The sequence below is a fragment of the Poecilia reticulata genome, linkage group LG23 (assembly GCF_000633615.1).
Source record: "Poecilia reticulata strain Guanapo linkage group LG23, Guppy_female_1.0+MT, whole genome shotgun sequence".
Classification (NCBI taxonomy): domain Eukaryota; kingdom Metazoa; phylum Chordata; class Actinopteri; order Cyprinodontiformes; family Poeciliidae; genus Poecilia; species Poecilia reticulata.
In genome coordinates, this window is record NC_024353.1 from 9,872,595 (window position 1) to 9,887,408 (window position 14,814).

Below are 14,814 nucleotides of genomic sequence, written 5' to 3' on the forward strand. Positions count from 1 at the left end.
TCTACGATTCCCTTTATTGGTTCGGGTATTCAGATATCAACCCGTCCTGGATTGTGCAATTACTCATAATGGCTGCCGCATAAACCCTTTTTATACATGAGGTACTTGTTGTATGTAGCCCTCTTTGGAATGTAGCGCCACATTTGCTTTGTGAGGGTAAATGTCAGGTCAGGGTAATAACAGCAGGATCACTGTTGCCTCCCAGTGCTGCTCTTCAACATGGAGGCATGCAGGTTGTTGTTTTTCCCTTTCTGTGTGAGAGCTCTAGCAATGGAGTCTTTTTATTGACTGCCAAGTGTGTTTTTGCCAAAGTCCTGCACTCGTTTACGTTTATGTCCAGCAACGTGTCTGGTCTTTTTTCTCTGGTCTTAGTTCAGGGACATTGTCTCTGCTTGGAAGATTTCCCAGAGTCTGTTTGGTTGTGTGCATCATAGCTTCCCATTTGTGTTACTTCCAACTCCAGAAACAAAAACAGTTTTGCTTCTTCTATAGAAATGTAATTCACTAAACTTTGACCTCACTTTTTACTCAGACTGCCTCTGACCTTCACAGTCGCACACTGAGGGTATGCATGGGGTGGTATGAGAGTCTCTCAGTATAATACATCAACATACATATTTTTCTGGATTTTGTAGGATAATAAAAGGCAAAACAGTCTTGTTATAATAGACTGCTGGTAAAAAGGACATTTTCTTCACATTATTTTATATTAAAAAAGAGAAGATATAAAATGGATGTTGTGTTTTGTGCAAATACTTAGAGTAGTGGGAGTTACGGCTGACAACCTTTTACAATTTTGTGTTTTATGCCTCAATAATGCAACTTGACTGCAGAAGCCATTTGTCTGGTTACTCTAGTATAACATAATGGAATTACTTTTATTTAAATAGAAAATCAATAGCTATTTACACTGTTGCTAAATAAAATTGTTTTGATTGTTGTAGTCTTATTACAGTTGGGAAGATTTAGTTTGATTTTAAGATGCTGTAGACAATACAAATAGATTAATGGTCAGTAGATTTAGTTATGGTTTTAGGTGGTACTATTTGTGTCGGCAACACAAAATATTGTTTGTTGATGCAGAGGGACGCTTTTTCACCTTTTTTTCATCTTTTTTTTTTACATCTAAAAATATATAAAGTGCAAAGAAATCCCATTTATTACCAAAGTTGTTGCGTTCATCTTAATTTTGGAGTAACCTACAGCCACAATTATTGACCTGCATGTGCTTTCAATTAAATGATTTTCACCCCCATGGCAAAAAGTTTGGGTACCACTACCTTAAACAGCCCATTACTAACTTAGAGGTGAACGAAGTGAATGCAGAATACTTTCTACTCCGACCAGTGGGCAAGGTTTTAAATTAAAATGCATTATAGAAGATTCCAATTAAGGAAACCCTTGTTTTTTGAAACGGAATCAGATTTAAAACAATACAAGCTCTGTCTCTCAATACTGTCTCTGATGATGTATTATTATTTTTGTTTCACAAACACAAAAATGGTAAACCAGAAATAGCATTTGGAAAAACTTGAAACGACCTAACCAGTGTTGGATGTGGCATCCGAGAGGTTGTAAAAAACACAGTCAAAATTAGCTGTCTGCTTGCTACTTTTAGTTCAAGTAGAGGGAGGGAGAGGCTGACGTGACCAACATAAAAAGAAAGCCTGAATAAGTCCTCCACAGAGCACTGTGGCAGAGAGCTAAAGAACAAGACGTCTGCTGTTTTGTCTTGTGAAACCCTCCTGCAGGCCTAAAAGATTGGAGCAACTAAAGGTCTTGTTACCAAGGCCGAGTGCGCAGGTAACAAGATGTCCCGAAAATACGCTTTTACGTCAGTGGGTCTGTTGAGCACCTTGCTGCCACTGGCTAGTATGTTTTTAGAAAAAGGTGGCGCATTACTGAGATTTATTTGCGCACCAGGAGTAATTTGTATACTACGTGACTTGGATTGAGAAACTGAGCAAAAATAATTAGGAAAATATCAAGATAATTAAGCTAAACCAGTTGGTAGGGACTAAATTTAAAGTGAATAATTAGGTAAATTGAAGTGAGTGGTACCATTTCCAATGGTGGCCGGTGTCACGGGTGCAGCTTTTTTGTAACTTCACTTCAGTGTGTGAGGGAGTTTGGTTTTTCTCATATTTGGACAAACGGGATAAGGAGCAGATGGTGACATAGTTGTTTTATGACATCTCTTTTCCCATTCCCTAAAAGTTCTTTCCATTTATTCATCCATTTGTCCATTGATCCACCCTTCCACTTCCTCTATGTGGAAGGGTGTTCCTCTATGTAATCATCCATCCATTCATCCTATTGTCCATTATTCACTCTTCTTTTATCCATATAATCCTTCTATCCATACAGCCATCATTTGTTGATTAGCTACCCATCCATCCATATATTAGCCACGCATCTATCTACCCTTCCATCCATCTGTCAAATATCCATCACACCATCTTTCTGTCCAATATGCCCACCCATAAATGTATAGGAAACTCTTGAGTATAGAAATTTATCATAATGTGGGAACATTGTATTGGAGATATTATTGCAACAGGCCCCTAACCCTAAGTTCTTTAAATTAGATCAATACCCAGTTTCATGCACACAGTTTGGCCATGATGTTCGTCTTTTTACAGTGTGATATTGATTATGATGATCTGTCTCACTTTCTGACCTGCCTCCCGTTGGCTTCACTCCCCATTTAAAGTCTCAGTCTCAGATTAGAGACAGTCTGACAGAAGCTCTTTTAGGATTTAGCTTTCTGGATACTTTGTGATTTTTGTCTGTGGCGTTAGGCTTTTAACTGCTATCACTCCATTTCCAGGCTTTTTGGCTAACACCATCCAAACACAGAGCTATTAAGAGTCCATTGGCATTTTGATTCTGGAGCACTCATCCTTCCACTCAGCCTGTCTGGTCTACTTTTAACTTTGTCGGCTAATCTCATGTAATTGCACTGCACTGAAACGGAGCTTTTGTCAGCTTCCTAGTTTGTCAAAGAAGAGTGGTTAGCTGTTGCTTTGTCCGTATGAACTGATTTTCTCGTTCGACCATCTATAGCACCTGTATCTTGTCGTCCAGCATCTTCTTGCACAATCTTGTTTCTGCTTGCTGGTGGCCCAGCTGGCTCTGGATCTGGATCTGTTTAGACTGACTGTGTAGGTTTTTTTTTGTTTTTTTTTTTTCAACAAATGATGGGGTGCAAGCACTTGATGTTGCTCTTGTCAACTAGGACTAAAACAAGCAAGCAATTATCGACAGAGACGTGTGACCCAGTACAACATGTACTCGTATAGCCACGGTTCTCTCAGCTTGTTTGTCCACTGATTCTGTGTTAGGAAACTAGATTAAACACAGCGCCTTTTTTTTTCTTTCTTTTTTTTTAATGTGGCTGAGAGGCATACATGTTGTGTAAGTGACTGAAGATTTTAAACAGAGGTGGAAAATTACAATTCTCTCTCCCCCTCCTTCTGGCCACTCTTTTCATGTTCTCCTTTATTTGGTTTGTGGGGCTTTACTCATACACAGGAATGCTTTAAAATGCATGGGCTTGTCATCTCAACTGGACTCAATTTTATCGCCTGTTGGGGGGCCTTGTATCTGTGGCACAAACATTCAGGTTGTCCTTCATGGGATGGCTCTTCGCTTGGAATATATGAGAAGTTGAGTGACCATGTCCTCTGTGGAGCTTTTTGTGCTGGTCTATAAACAAGAGTCTTTAAAGCAGATGAAGTGGTTATCATTAGTGTTGTTGTCCTTTAATAGTGAACTACGGATGTGATTCTGAACTTTTTTTGCTGTTAGGACTTTAACACGATAGACTCTTGATCAATATCAATCGATAATACATCTGAAAGAACATATAATTTCACTGATCCGCTCAGCATTCTGGGGATGTAGGAAAACTTTAGCTGCTCAGTGTTTTATGACCTGCTAAGCAAGGTGAGTGGCATCAACTAACTCACTATTGGTTACTTGTTTAGTAATTTACCACATCAACTTTCATCCTGCTGGTGCATGCCACAGTGGTTTAAAAATGTGCCATTTCACAAGCCAAATTTTGATTGTAGGGAGGGGGGAAAGCTAGATGGAAGATATTTGCACAGAAAACCAGCAGGAATCACAGCTGTGAAGACATTTGCACTTGTTTTTCATTCCTTTTTATTATAAAAGTCTGCTTGTCCCTGATTGTTGCAGCTGAACACACAGTCTCACGCAGATGACTGTGGATCATTTTACAAGCAGAACTTCCTTTTCTTGTTTGAATTATCCTGTAGTAATTTAATATACTTTAGGAAAGTAAGAAAATAGAATTTTTTTGGGATGATCAAACCAGGAAGCAGTTATATTTTCCAACTTGGTTCTTTTTAATGTAAAAAAAAAATGTCTGTGTTTTGATGTTACACGGCACATTAAGCTAATTTTGAAAGGTTTTCATTATCAGGGTTTTCTCTACAATTGCTATCAAATTACAGAAAATGAATAAAGCTTTAACAACTTGTCAGCCTTAGTGTGAGTGTGAACGATGTCCATTGTTTGCACAACTCCTGTGTTTAATGCCAAGTTTTAACCTGAACTGTTGAGTACCTGATTTAATTTTTTCCTTCCTTGTTCAACCCTCTTGGGGATGCACTATCAATAACTGAATATGAGCCTGTCTGTAATTAAAACCACTGTTCAGGCTCTGCTGTTTTTACATTGTACAGACAACGAATATTGGCATAAAGTATCATTTAATAGTAAACAAATTTGATTTTCTCATTCCTAGTCGTTCTGAAACCTTTTGACTTTATCCAGAATCAGAGTTTAATCTTTTGAATATCAATTCAAATTCAGTGGTCCAACACTGACTGCTGCCCCTCTTGTTACTGTTTCCTTTTAGATCTTCTCAATTTTCTCTGTTTATTTTAAGAGAAAAAAAACATTTCTAAGTCATCTAAAACCGTTTATTTGAGCTTCATTGATAAATACCAGAGCATGTCGGAGCAGCATGTTCAGTCTCTGGAGGTAGACACCGACACCACGGAGGGAAACCAAGTAAAACGTTTTGGTTGTGTTTTTTTTTTTGAAAGAGCAGTTTCCTGAATTAGTCCACCCTGCCTCTGCCAATACTGGGTCACGGGAAACACCTTGCAGCATCATATCACATCGTAGCTGCATCTGTGTCTGTTTGTTTTCGTTTCCCTTTCCCCCACTGGGGGTTTCAGATTATTATTTTTTTTTTACACTGCCAAGATGGGATGCTTGCTTTGTGCTGCGGGTCTTTTTGCTGCTCAGCTGGTCTGAATGTGTCCAACCAGCTCTGCTGGATTCTGTCCTAAAGCGTTTCCACCCAAGCAGGGATTTTCTAGTATTTCTAGTGGCTTTTAGAGCATCCTTGCATAATGTCGTGGTGTTTAAATAAGCAGATGGGACATGAAGCCCCTGGATGTTTAAGTGAGTAATTGACCATTCTTTTCTATGGGTGCTTTAAGGCATCCATTTAGAGTTAAAAGGATATAGATTTATTGCGGTCGTGCTCGGACGTCAACCTTTTGTTTCAGCTCAAAACACAATTGCGGGTTATTTTTAAATTTCTCCTGCAGCCGCGAATTAAAAATATCTTGAAAGCCAAGCTTTCCTGGAATGAACTGACCCAATTGATATTAACATTATGTCCTTTGACTTAAAGAAAAAACAAACCCAGAAATAATCAGAAACTTATGTAGCATTTGTTGCTAGTTTCACAATTGGTTACTGTACTACAGTAACTTCTGTCCACTTTTTTTTTTTTTTTTTTTTTTTTTTTTTTTTTGAGAGAAAAAAAAACCTTCATCATTTCCTTGGTATTGATTAACATTCCTTCTAAGCTGAATGACAACCTGGTCAAACATTTTAGGTTTCCTCCCACAAGCTTCTCACCGTCATTTACTGGAGTTTTATCCCTTTAAATCTTACCAAACTGGTAGAACTGAGTCACATTTGTAAGCAGACTTCCTCGTACACACCTTTTTGGTTTGGGCCACTTTATCCTTCACATGAAATGACAATCATTATGGCCAAACACTTGAGTTTTAGTTCTATATGACTAAAATATGTGCTCCCGAAAATTTTTGTTTCTTAAAGTTTTTGTTTGAGTACTTTCGCAAACTGCAACATGTATTTTTTTTTTCATCCCATAGCAGTACACGACTTGGATCAACCAAACATTCTGGTTGGGTTTATAGTTGGATGTAATTCTAACTATTTTCTTCCAGATTTCTTTCAAGTTTCTTAGCATGTAGCTAGGGCTAGTCGATTATTCTGACGATTAATTGATTAATCGGTAAAAAAATTTTTGTCACACTGCGGATTTTTCATTTAGCCACGTAAGCCTTTTTAATACAATTATAAAAATACATTAAACAATTCAGTTTTTTAATGCAGTAACATACCATTACTTAAGTGAATTTTATCATATCTACACATTTTTTTTTTACAAAATGTATATATATTTTCTACAGATTTGGTTAAATAAAACTGAATATGCTGGGGTGTTTTTTTTTTTTTCAGCAAATTACTTGAGTTTGTATTATCCAGTTAACGATTAATCAGTTACTAAATTGGTTGACAATTATTTCAATAATCGGTTCATGATTAATCTGATTAATCATTTCAGCCCTACATGTAACTTTCTTGCAAAAGTTACCTTGGAAAAACGTGGCCTGGTTAGTTTTTTACCAAAGCAGCCTCTGCTGAGCTGAAAGGAATGGTCAACTTCAATTTCAAAGGTCATTCTGAGAGTTGCAGCCGTTATGTTAAGTTTTTTGTTGTTGTTATGGTGTTGGAATGTCTTCTGGTTCCTCACTTCAGAAACTTTGATGAATATGATGCCGAAACGTCCTTAAAGAAAGTTACTAAATGATGAGCTTGTGTTCAATATTTGAATAAACAATGAAGTACTATGTAACGTCACACAAAAACCTGAAAGGTTGATTCATCCCATCTGAGCCCCTCAGGTAGAGGAGTCGTGATGAGGTACTGATCAGCCAATCAGAAGTAGGCTCGGACTATCACGAGAAGCATCACATTAGACATGTACTGTACAGCATAACGGCCTTGGCTGTTGTTTTTTATGTGGTCTGGAGATACAGATCTCCTCCCGTCACAACATTGCAGTCCAGTGTGCAATTAAAATCAGACCAATGGAGCATTAATCTCAGATTATTTTATGGTGGTTATGGCATGAAAGCCACAACTGCCACTCCAAACTGAAAACATTTAAACGGTTTGGATTGTAAATGAACTGCGGTGGTTCTGACCAGAATTCCAGTCATCTAGATAAAGAAGTAATTTATAAATATTTTCAAAGCACTTTGAAAATATCCGAATTTGAATGGAAGATCCGAATTTGAATGGAAGCCTTTAGTTGCCGTGCATTCAGGCCCGTCGTAGGTTTTTATTTAAGTGACGTCATCCTGGTGAGCTAAAGCAAGCCTAACTTGCTTGTGTATTAAACGGCTTGGATCATTATCATAGCTATTCAAATATCATCTTGGGTTGAGTCTATAGGAGAATTGCTGCTCTTGGGTTTGCTCTGGAGTGTCTTCGTGTCTCTAAAACATTAAAGGAGGGACGTGTGGCCGTCTTTCCGTCAGGCGCCGGATCGTTTGTGAGTCACTTCAGCAAACACGAGCTCATGAGTGCGCGCATAGCGTTAACGACATGCATTACCTCAAGTAATACTACACTGTCCTTCATTAATGTTACATTATCGTATGTCCAGCAAATACGTTTAGCAGATGGTCAATAAGATTAAGCATTACCTGTTATGTATTTAACTTCACCTGTTGACTCTGATGTTTTACCATTAAAAAAGACATTTTGTGAGGTTGCGGGAGCTCTGTGGAATGCAGTGTTGGCTGCTCTAAAGTGTCACAAATTCACACCTTGTTGTCACACTTTTATATATCCAGCCTGTTGGACGGAGGCTCACGCCACCAAACCTGACAGGGAAGATGGCGCCTAAGTAGCTGAAAGCCTCAGAGAGAATTGAAAGCATCATAAATGGAGGCGAGAGAGAGGACTGATGAAAATAATATTTAATAATACCATAAATTCCATGGTTTTCTTGTTCTGTTCAGCCCCTTTTTTCCTACGGTAACAGACTTATTATTCACCGTAGTGGGTATTTTTTCACTAAAATACATTCACAAAGTGACAAATCAGTTGCAACTGGGCATATTGATGGAAAATTGTGTGGAAGGAAAATATGTCTAAAGCTTTGATTTTGTTTTTAACTTTCCTTTAAAACTTGGAGTTAAAAAATTCACTCTTAAAAGGTGGGCATTATGTAAAATGTAATTTTTAAAGTGCTTTGTTACTTTATAATGCAATTCTTTCATAAAAATCATGCCTGAATGTTGCTTTGATTGATTTGATTTTCTTTTTTAAACATGTTTGAGAAATCATTGAATCTCATTCAAGATTGCCAAAACACTTGCTCTCACAAAGCGCCATCTTTTCCACAGAGCACCCTTTCCCCTTCATCCATTCAGTTCCTCTAGACTAGCGGCAGCAGCACCCATCAAACACCCAGAGGAACTGTGACTCTGACCTCTTCATATGAACTACTTCTCAGTGCAACTCTCCTAAGAACGTTTGTAAATGGCTTGTTGGAGAAGCGTTGTTGTGAGAGCGATCTGAAGACGAAGTGTTGGAAAGAGCAGGACGGAGGCCCAATTTCAGTGTCAAATTTCGAAGTCAATTTTATTTTGAGTTATGCTTGATATGCAGCATTTTTAGAACAACTTTAAGGTGACTTGGTTACTTGATTGTGCTATGATATGCTCGAAAAATGTATAATACCCCCACAATTTAAGGAGCTAGTAAATCTGAAAGTATATTACCAAGCCTAAATGTTATTTTATGGAAGTTTGATGGAGCATCTAAAACATGCAGTACAAGGCCTTCAATGACCAGAACTACCAACCTCTGTTACAGAAAGTAGCACAGGTGAGTAATTCTTGGCTGCCTTTGCTCATCAAATCTGCATTTAGGTCGCTATTTCCACTATGCCCTGAAATTACCTCGAATGCCACAGCACTTCTTCTTCCTTTATGTCCCCTCTTGGTTCAGCTCAGCCTGTTAATCTGATGTCAAATCACTCTGTAGTGCTTTCCAAATGGTGGCGGAGACTTCTGAAAATAAACCCGAGACTTCCTCTGTCTGTCTTCCTCACAGTCTTATTGTGTTCCTAAACACAGCAGACTGCGTGTTCTCTCTCTCCATCTCTATCTCTATCTGTCTCTTTCTCTTTCTGTGTAAATATCAGCACTACCCACTACAGCCAGGCGTCAGTTCACACCTCCCAAACCATCTTTATCCGTGCCACTTGGGACCGCTCGGTGAATGGACCGTCGGTACTTTACTCCAGTTAGTTTCTCTCGGCCTGCGTCAGCAAATCACAATCCAGATTTAGTTAATTTTAGTGGCTCCAACAGAACATTTGATCTCGGGTTTAGAGGACGCCATAACATTTTTCAAAATAAAAATAGAAGTCTGACCACTTGACAGGGTAAGGGCATAAAAATCCAGCTGTAAGTGGTACAAAAATAAATCTGGGTGGAGTCATAAACGCCTGTTAAGAAATGCTTTAAAAATCACACACACACACACACACTGATTTTTACAATTATTTGCATGCACAAAAAACGTGTAGTTTTTATTTATTGATATGAAAACAGAGAATGTCACTAGAAGAAACACTGAGAAGCTCTAATTGTATAGTTTGAGTTGTCTACTAGGAATACATATCCTCCTTGGGTTCTTTTTCTGCTACACTTTTGTTGAATATTGGTAGATTTGATCTGCTGCAACTCATTATTTAAAATGTTCTGCACCTCACGCAAGGGTGCAAAGGTCAAAGAGATGTTCCTGATATGCAAAGTCCATTGAGAGAACTGGTATAGCTGTAGATTAAAGGATGTTCGATCAACAATTCACCAACATAAACTTAAGGATCTCTGCAGCGCCTTCAGTGTTACAATGGGCTTTTTGGATGCCTTGAACTAATTTAACCTTCTTCCCTTATCTATCAGAAGAGGTTTATGGCCGTGCTTTAGTATGTTTGCAGTTGTGTCACACTCTTTCTGTTTTCTGATGAATGATTGAACAGAGCTCTGTGAGACATTCAAAGCTTGGGTTATTGTTTTATAACCTAACTTGCTTTCTCTCTGACGGGGTGTCTGCGCATCCTTAAAAAATCTTAAATTAAAACCTTAAAATATCTTAAATTCATTAAACTATGTTCGCTCCAAGAAACCCTGTTGTGTTTTCCAGGTCTTCATGATGCTGTTTGTTCACTAATGTCACCTAACAAACCTCGGCGGTAGCACAGCAGCATTTATGCTGAAATTAACTCACAATCGAATAATGGTTTCATTATGTTTTAAGTTGTAAAAAATATGTCACACTCGCATCAGATTCCAAAATGATTAAGTGTGTGTTGGAAACGTCAAAATGTGAAAAAGCTACAGATGCAAATTGTTCAGAACGTTGAATGCAGTGGTGTGTTGTTAAGCCAACCTGCTGAAATCAAGTTTAACTATAAGGAACCTTGAACTGCTGTAAAACTTATTTAAACTTTTTTTTTTTTTTTTTTACAGAAAAAGTGGGCGAATCCTATGCGCGAGTCTTCCGTCAAAGCGGATTGGGTGCAGACAGACAGAAGGAAGGAGGCGGCAAACTCTTTATAATCTTTGCTCTAGTATCCTGTCATTTGCTGGTGTCTGCACTTGGAGGAAAAATTTAGCGGCCTAAAAAAAGATAATAAAAAAAAAAAAAAAGAAAGCAGCAGAATGTTCTGTACAGGCTTTGAAGCGGTCGGTGTGCCTCACACAGCGCAGGCGACACATTGGTTGCGGCGGTAGCTGGAGACGAACCATTTGAAAGAAAACGTAAAGAGAGTCGCTAGTACTGGCGCAGTTACTGTGTGTGTGCTTCCCTGAACCTCCTACACACATCTACATCTCTGACTTCCCTGTTAGATTTCCTGGCTCGTCGTTGCAGCTGATTGAGTTACACATCTTTCCATCAAAATCCCCCTACAGCAAGTTTCAGCTCCCTGGAGCAAAGAAATGAGCAGTGAAGGTGGGGAAAGGGGGGGATTCTAGGGCTCTAGCTTATTGGAAGCCACCATAGTTTCAGTTTAACAAGTGGGCGGCAACCAGGTTGTTGTGTGTGTGCGTGCACTTCGTTGACCCCGGTGTTGAGATACATGAGGATCATGAAACATTATCACTGAACTCGCCACGCAGGACGAAGAGGAATGCAGCCGCGTTCTGAAGCGGTGCTTGCGAACAAAGAGGCGACATTATGTGCAAAAAGTGCTGCCTCACAAAAGAGGCCTCACAAAGCCTGAAACAAGCCCCCACACCCCTTATCCCCCACGCATCCATCTGTCTGCTTCACTTCCTATTAGTCAGGCCTAACCAGTAGCTCCTGGCACATGGAGAGCGTAGCTGCTCATGCCTGAAAACTGCAGAGCTTTGAAAGAGATGTTTATGTTCCCTAAACTGGGTCAAAATTGGGCATACAAGCTGAGATACACCACAGTCCCACTTCTATATCCAAAGGTATGTAAAATCTAGCACCTTGGCATGCAAACTGGTTTTACAAACTGGTGAAAAGTTCATTCATTCGTGAAATAATAAGAATAAGCTGAATGACCTCCAGGGTGGAACGGTGAAGAGATGCTGCCTGTTGCAATAGTTATGAAGTCATGAAATGTCTTTGGGCTTCTGGAAGTGTGAACAGTGGCGCAACTACACATTATTCAAGTGGATGCAAAAACATAAATCGCCCCACCCCTCTTTCCCCCGGAGGAAGGTACGTCAAGTCAGGGGCCAGGGCTAAGGTCCTAAGCTCCATCGCTTGGCAACAAATCCTAAGCGATGTGGAACTATAACGCACTGAGTGAATGGGAAAGTTTGCGTGTTGCGGCGGAAAATTGAAGCACGTCAAAATGCATCAACACAACGAAGCTAATACGAYATAAAAMCAATGYYATWCTTGACGGAGTTTGGCTACATCGAGGCTCACTGCAGTAAAAAAGACATATGGAGGATCAGATAGCAGGTAAAGCAGCGCACAGCTACAAACACTCACCCGGATTAACATGACGGTCAGAAAGCTAAACAAATAACCCGCAAAATTATTTAAGTCTTCGAGCTGCAATGTAAGACGCGGGTTCTGCTCTCGCTGTTGAACCGCTGCTACGCGCTACAGGTAGTAATAGTTCACAGACGGAGCGCCGCTTCTGCTCCACCTGGTAGTGACTCTCACACCGAACCTCTGTTTAAAGCTGCAGCATCTAACCTAAAAAAATAAATTTTACATGCGTATTAAAACTTTTGCTGTCCTAACATGAGACAGATAATTTCAAAAAAAAAAATTGATTTCATCCCTGCTCTGCATGATTACTCCGCTCAGTCAGAAACAGCCACTCAGAACTAGCAGTAATCAGCTAGCCGCCATGCTATCAGGAAGTTTTCATTCAGTAACTCTGGATTGTTTATTGTAATGGAACCTGTATTTGCCTTTGAATGTTAAGTTTTATAYTTGAATTTTTTTGGCAATGTTGAGAGGTTTTATTTTGGCTCTTTGCATTATTTAGCCTCTTCAGATCCTTCATATGTTATCAGTCTGTTAAAGATAGTATTATTGATAGCAGTACAATTTACACAATGCCTGTTTTGTTTAGTTTTCTTGTAAAAAGATATTAAAAACAAGTTTTTGTCTAAATTAAGGTGAATTCATGGTTCCTTTTTCCACATAATGTAACCGGTAGTGTTTATGATTTAAAAATAAATAAATAAATTATGTGATCGGTATCAGTGATCGGCCCTCATGGGTGATCGATATCAGGAGGAAAAAACCTGATTGGCACATCTCTAGTTTTAATGGTTCTTTGTGGATTGCCTGAAACTTGGCGTATTGAGGAAATTTGGGAACTTTGTAAAGATCACATATGAAAAATTGTGGCTCTACACAAATTGAGGGAAGGCTTTTGGAGTCATTTCAAAACAAATGCAGATTTCAAGAAAATCCAGTATGTATGTAATTTAAACTGTGACTCACTACTTTTCTGTGGTCTGGTAAAAGATCTAAATTGTAATTTAGATTCAGGTCAAGTAAACCTGACCAGACAACTCAAAGATGGGAGAAAATTGATTTGGAGACATAAAGATTAAATGATGTGATAAAACGGACATTGCTAGAGGTGTTCAAAGTGTGTAAAATATCCATATCTTCTTGCCCTTATTCACAGTTGACCACATCTGCATGTCATTGTTTTATAATTGAACTGTTTGGCCAAAGATATTACAAAAACAGAAGGCGAGTCTTTTTATTCTTAGAGCCTTGTGCCAACTTGTTAAGCTTATTTTTCTGCTCCACTGCTGAACATGCTAGCACATTAGCAGTAAAGGATTTTAAAAACTTAAAAGGAAGCAAAACCCTTAAGGCGGTTAAAACAAAAGAAAACAAATAAATGAAAGCCATAAAGAACTGACAAATTACTTCACACTCCCAATTAAACATAGACCACTGACCCAGTAATGGCTTTGTTCAGAAATAGAGCAGAACCTCCCCTTGCTGTGAGCCTTCGATGTAATCATACTTCCCCCTCAGGGAATGACTGATGCTATTTTTGGCACCTTGAAAAAGCAAAATTTGGGAAAAAAACCAACAAGGCGGACTTATTAATTTTCCTTTTCTTAATTAATTACAGTTAATCCTTTAATATTTTAGAAATTAATGGCTATATTTAGCCTAATGATATACATTACCAATCCATTGGTGCTTAATTCTAAAGGAAGTTTGTTACTGCTGGTAAAATGGAGTGAAAAGCATAAACTGGTGGAAGTGTTGTATATGCAGGTTCGACTTTATAAGTTTATACAAAAGCCAAGTTATTTTGGGTATGAACTATCGTTAATTTGATCTGAATACAAAACTGGAATCTGAACACAGGCAGACGGGATAACCCTGTTAAAGGACTGGGTCGATGGGAGCGATCGCTTTGCCGTCTGTGTAAATGGAGCTTATTTGACCTCCATCACCGAGTGATCATTGGGTTTCCAAATTGCGTCCTGGTTTGGTCTACACGAGCAACAGAGCGCAGTTATGCAACTGAGGGAAGCAGCAATTGGAATATACCGCTCAGTTTATAACGGAATGTCAAAAATGCTATAAACTATAAATGGAAAACAAACTAAGTGTTTTGAGGACGGCCGAAACTTTCCATTTTGGCCGTCGTCCAGTTTCTGCAGCGGGGAAGAAAAAAAAAAAACAGTGGAAAGTTTTGAATGTAATTGCTGATGTACTCTCCCCCGTCTGTGTCAAATAATCAGGGTTTAATCTGTTACTAAGCCCATCATTCATTGCCTGGTCTCTCCTGGTATCAGTGTCCCAGGCCTCTCTGCTGTGACTATCGGACCATATCGGAGGAACTGGGATTGCTTCGGCGCAGAGTGCTCTTTGCAGATCACTCTGCATACCATCCGCGGTTAAAAAGCATTGCTGGAGCATCACGGCTGAGGCAAAGCTGGACATGTGTTGGGCCGGTGCTGATTGAGCATGGGCTCTGCGTACGTGTGGTAACGGGTAATGTGAGGGCATGTGAATCGTGACTTGAGTTTCTCTGCATGTGTGTCATTGCGTAGAGTCAAAGGATGTCTCTGTATATAAATCAGGAGGAAATGTTCTTACATCCCAGCTTTCCCTGGGGCAGCACGCTTGATATGGAAACGCGCTTCAACTCACGCTAGCTCTTCCCCCCCCCCCCCC

General features: G+C 39.2%; 1 protein-coding gene across 3 annotated transcripts in view; it reads left to right on the forward strand.

The window, feature by feature from the left end:
* Positions 1-14,814, forward strand: part of ahcyl2b (adenosylhomocysteinase like 2b) — a 45,831-nt gene that overhangs the window by 14,771 nt on the left and 16,246 nt on the right. The window contains exon 1 of one of the 3 annotated variants that reach the window (XM_008401092.2): positions 10,637-11,600. The exons of the other annotated variants lie outside the window; for them this stretch is intronic. Within the exon in view, the coding sequence (XP_008399314.1) occupies positions 11,493-11,600 (108 nt within the window). The 5' untranslated portion in view covers positions 10,637-11,492. Of the gene's footprint in view, positions 1-10,636; positions 11,601-14,814 lie in introns of those variants that run through there. 3 annotated transcript variants of the gene reach the window in all.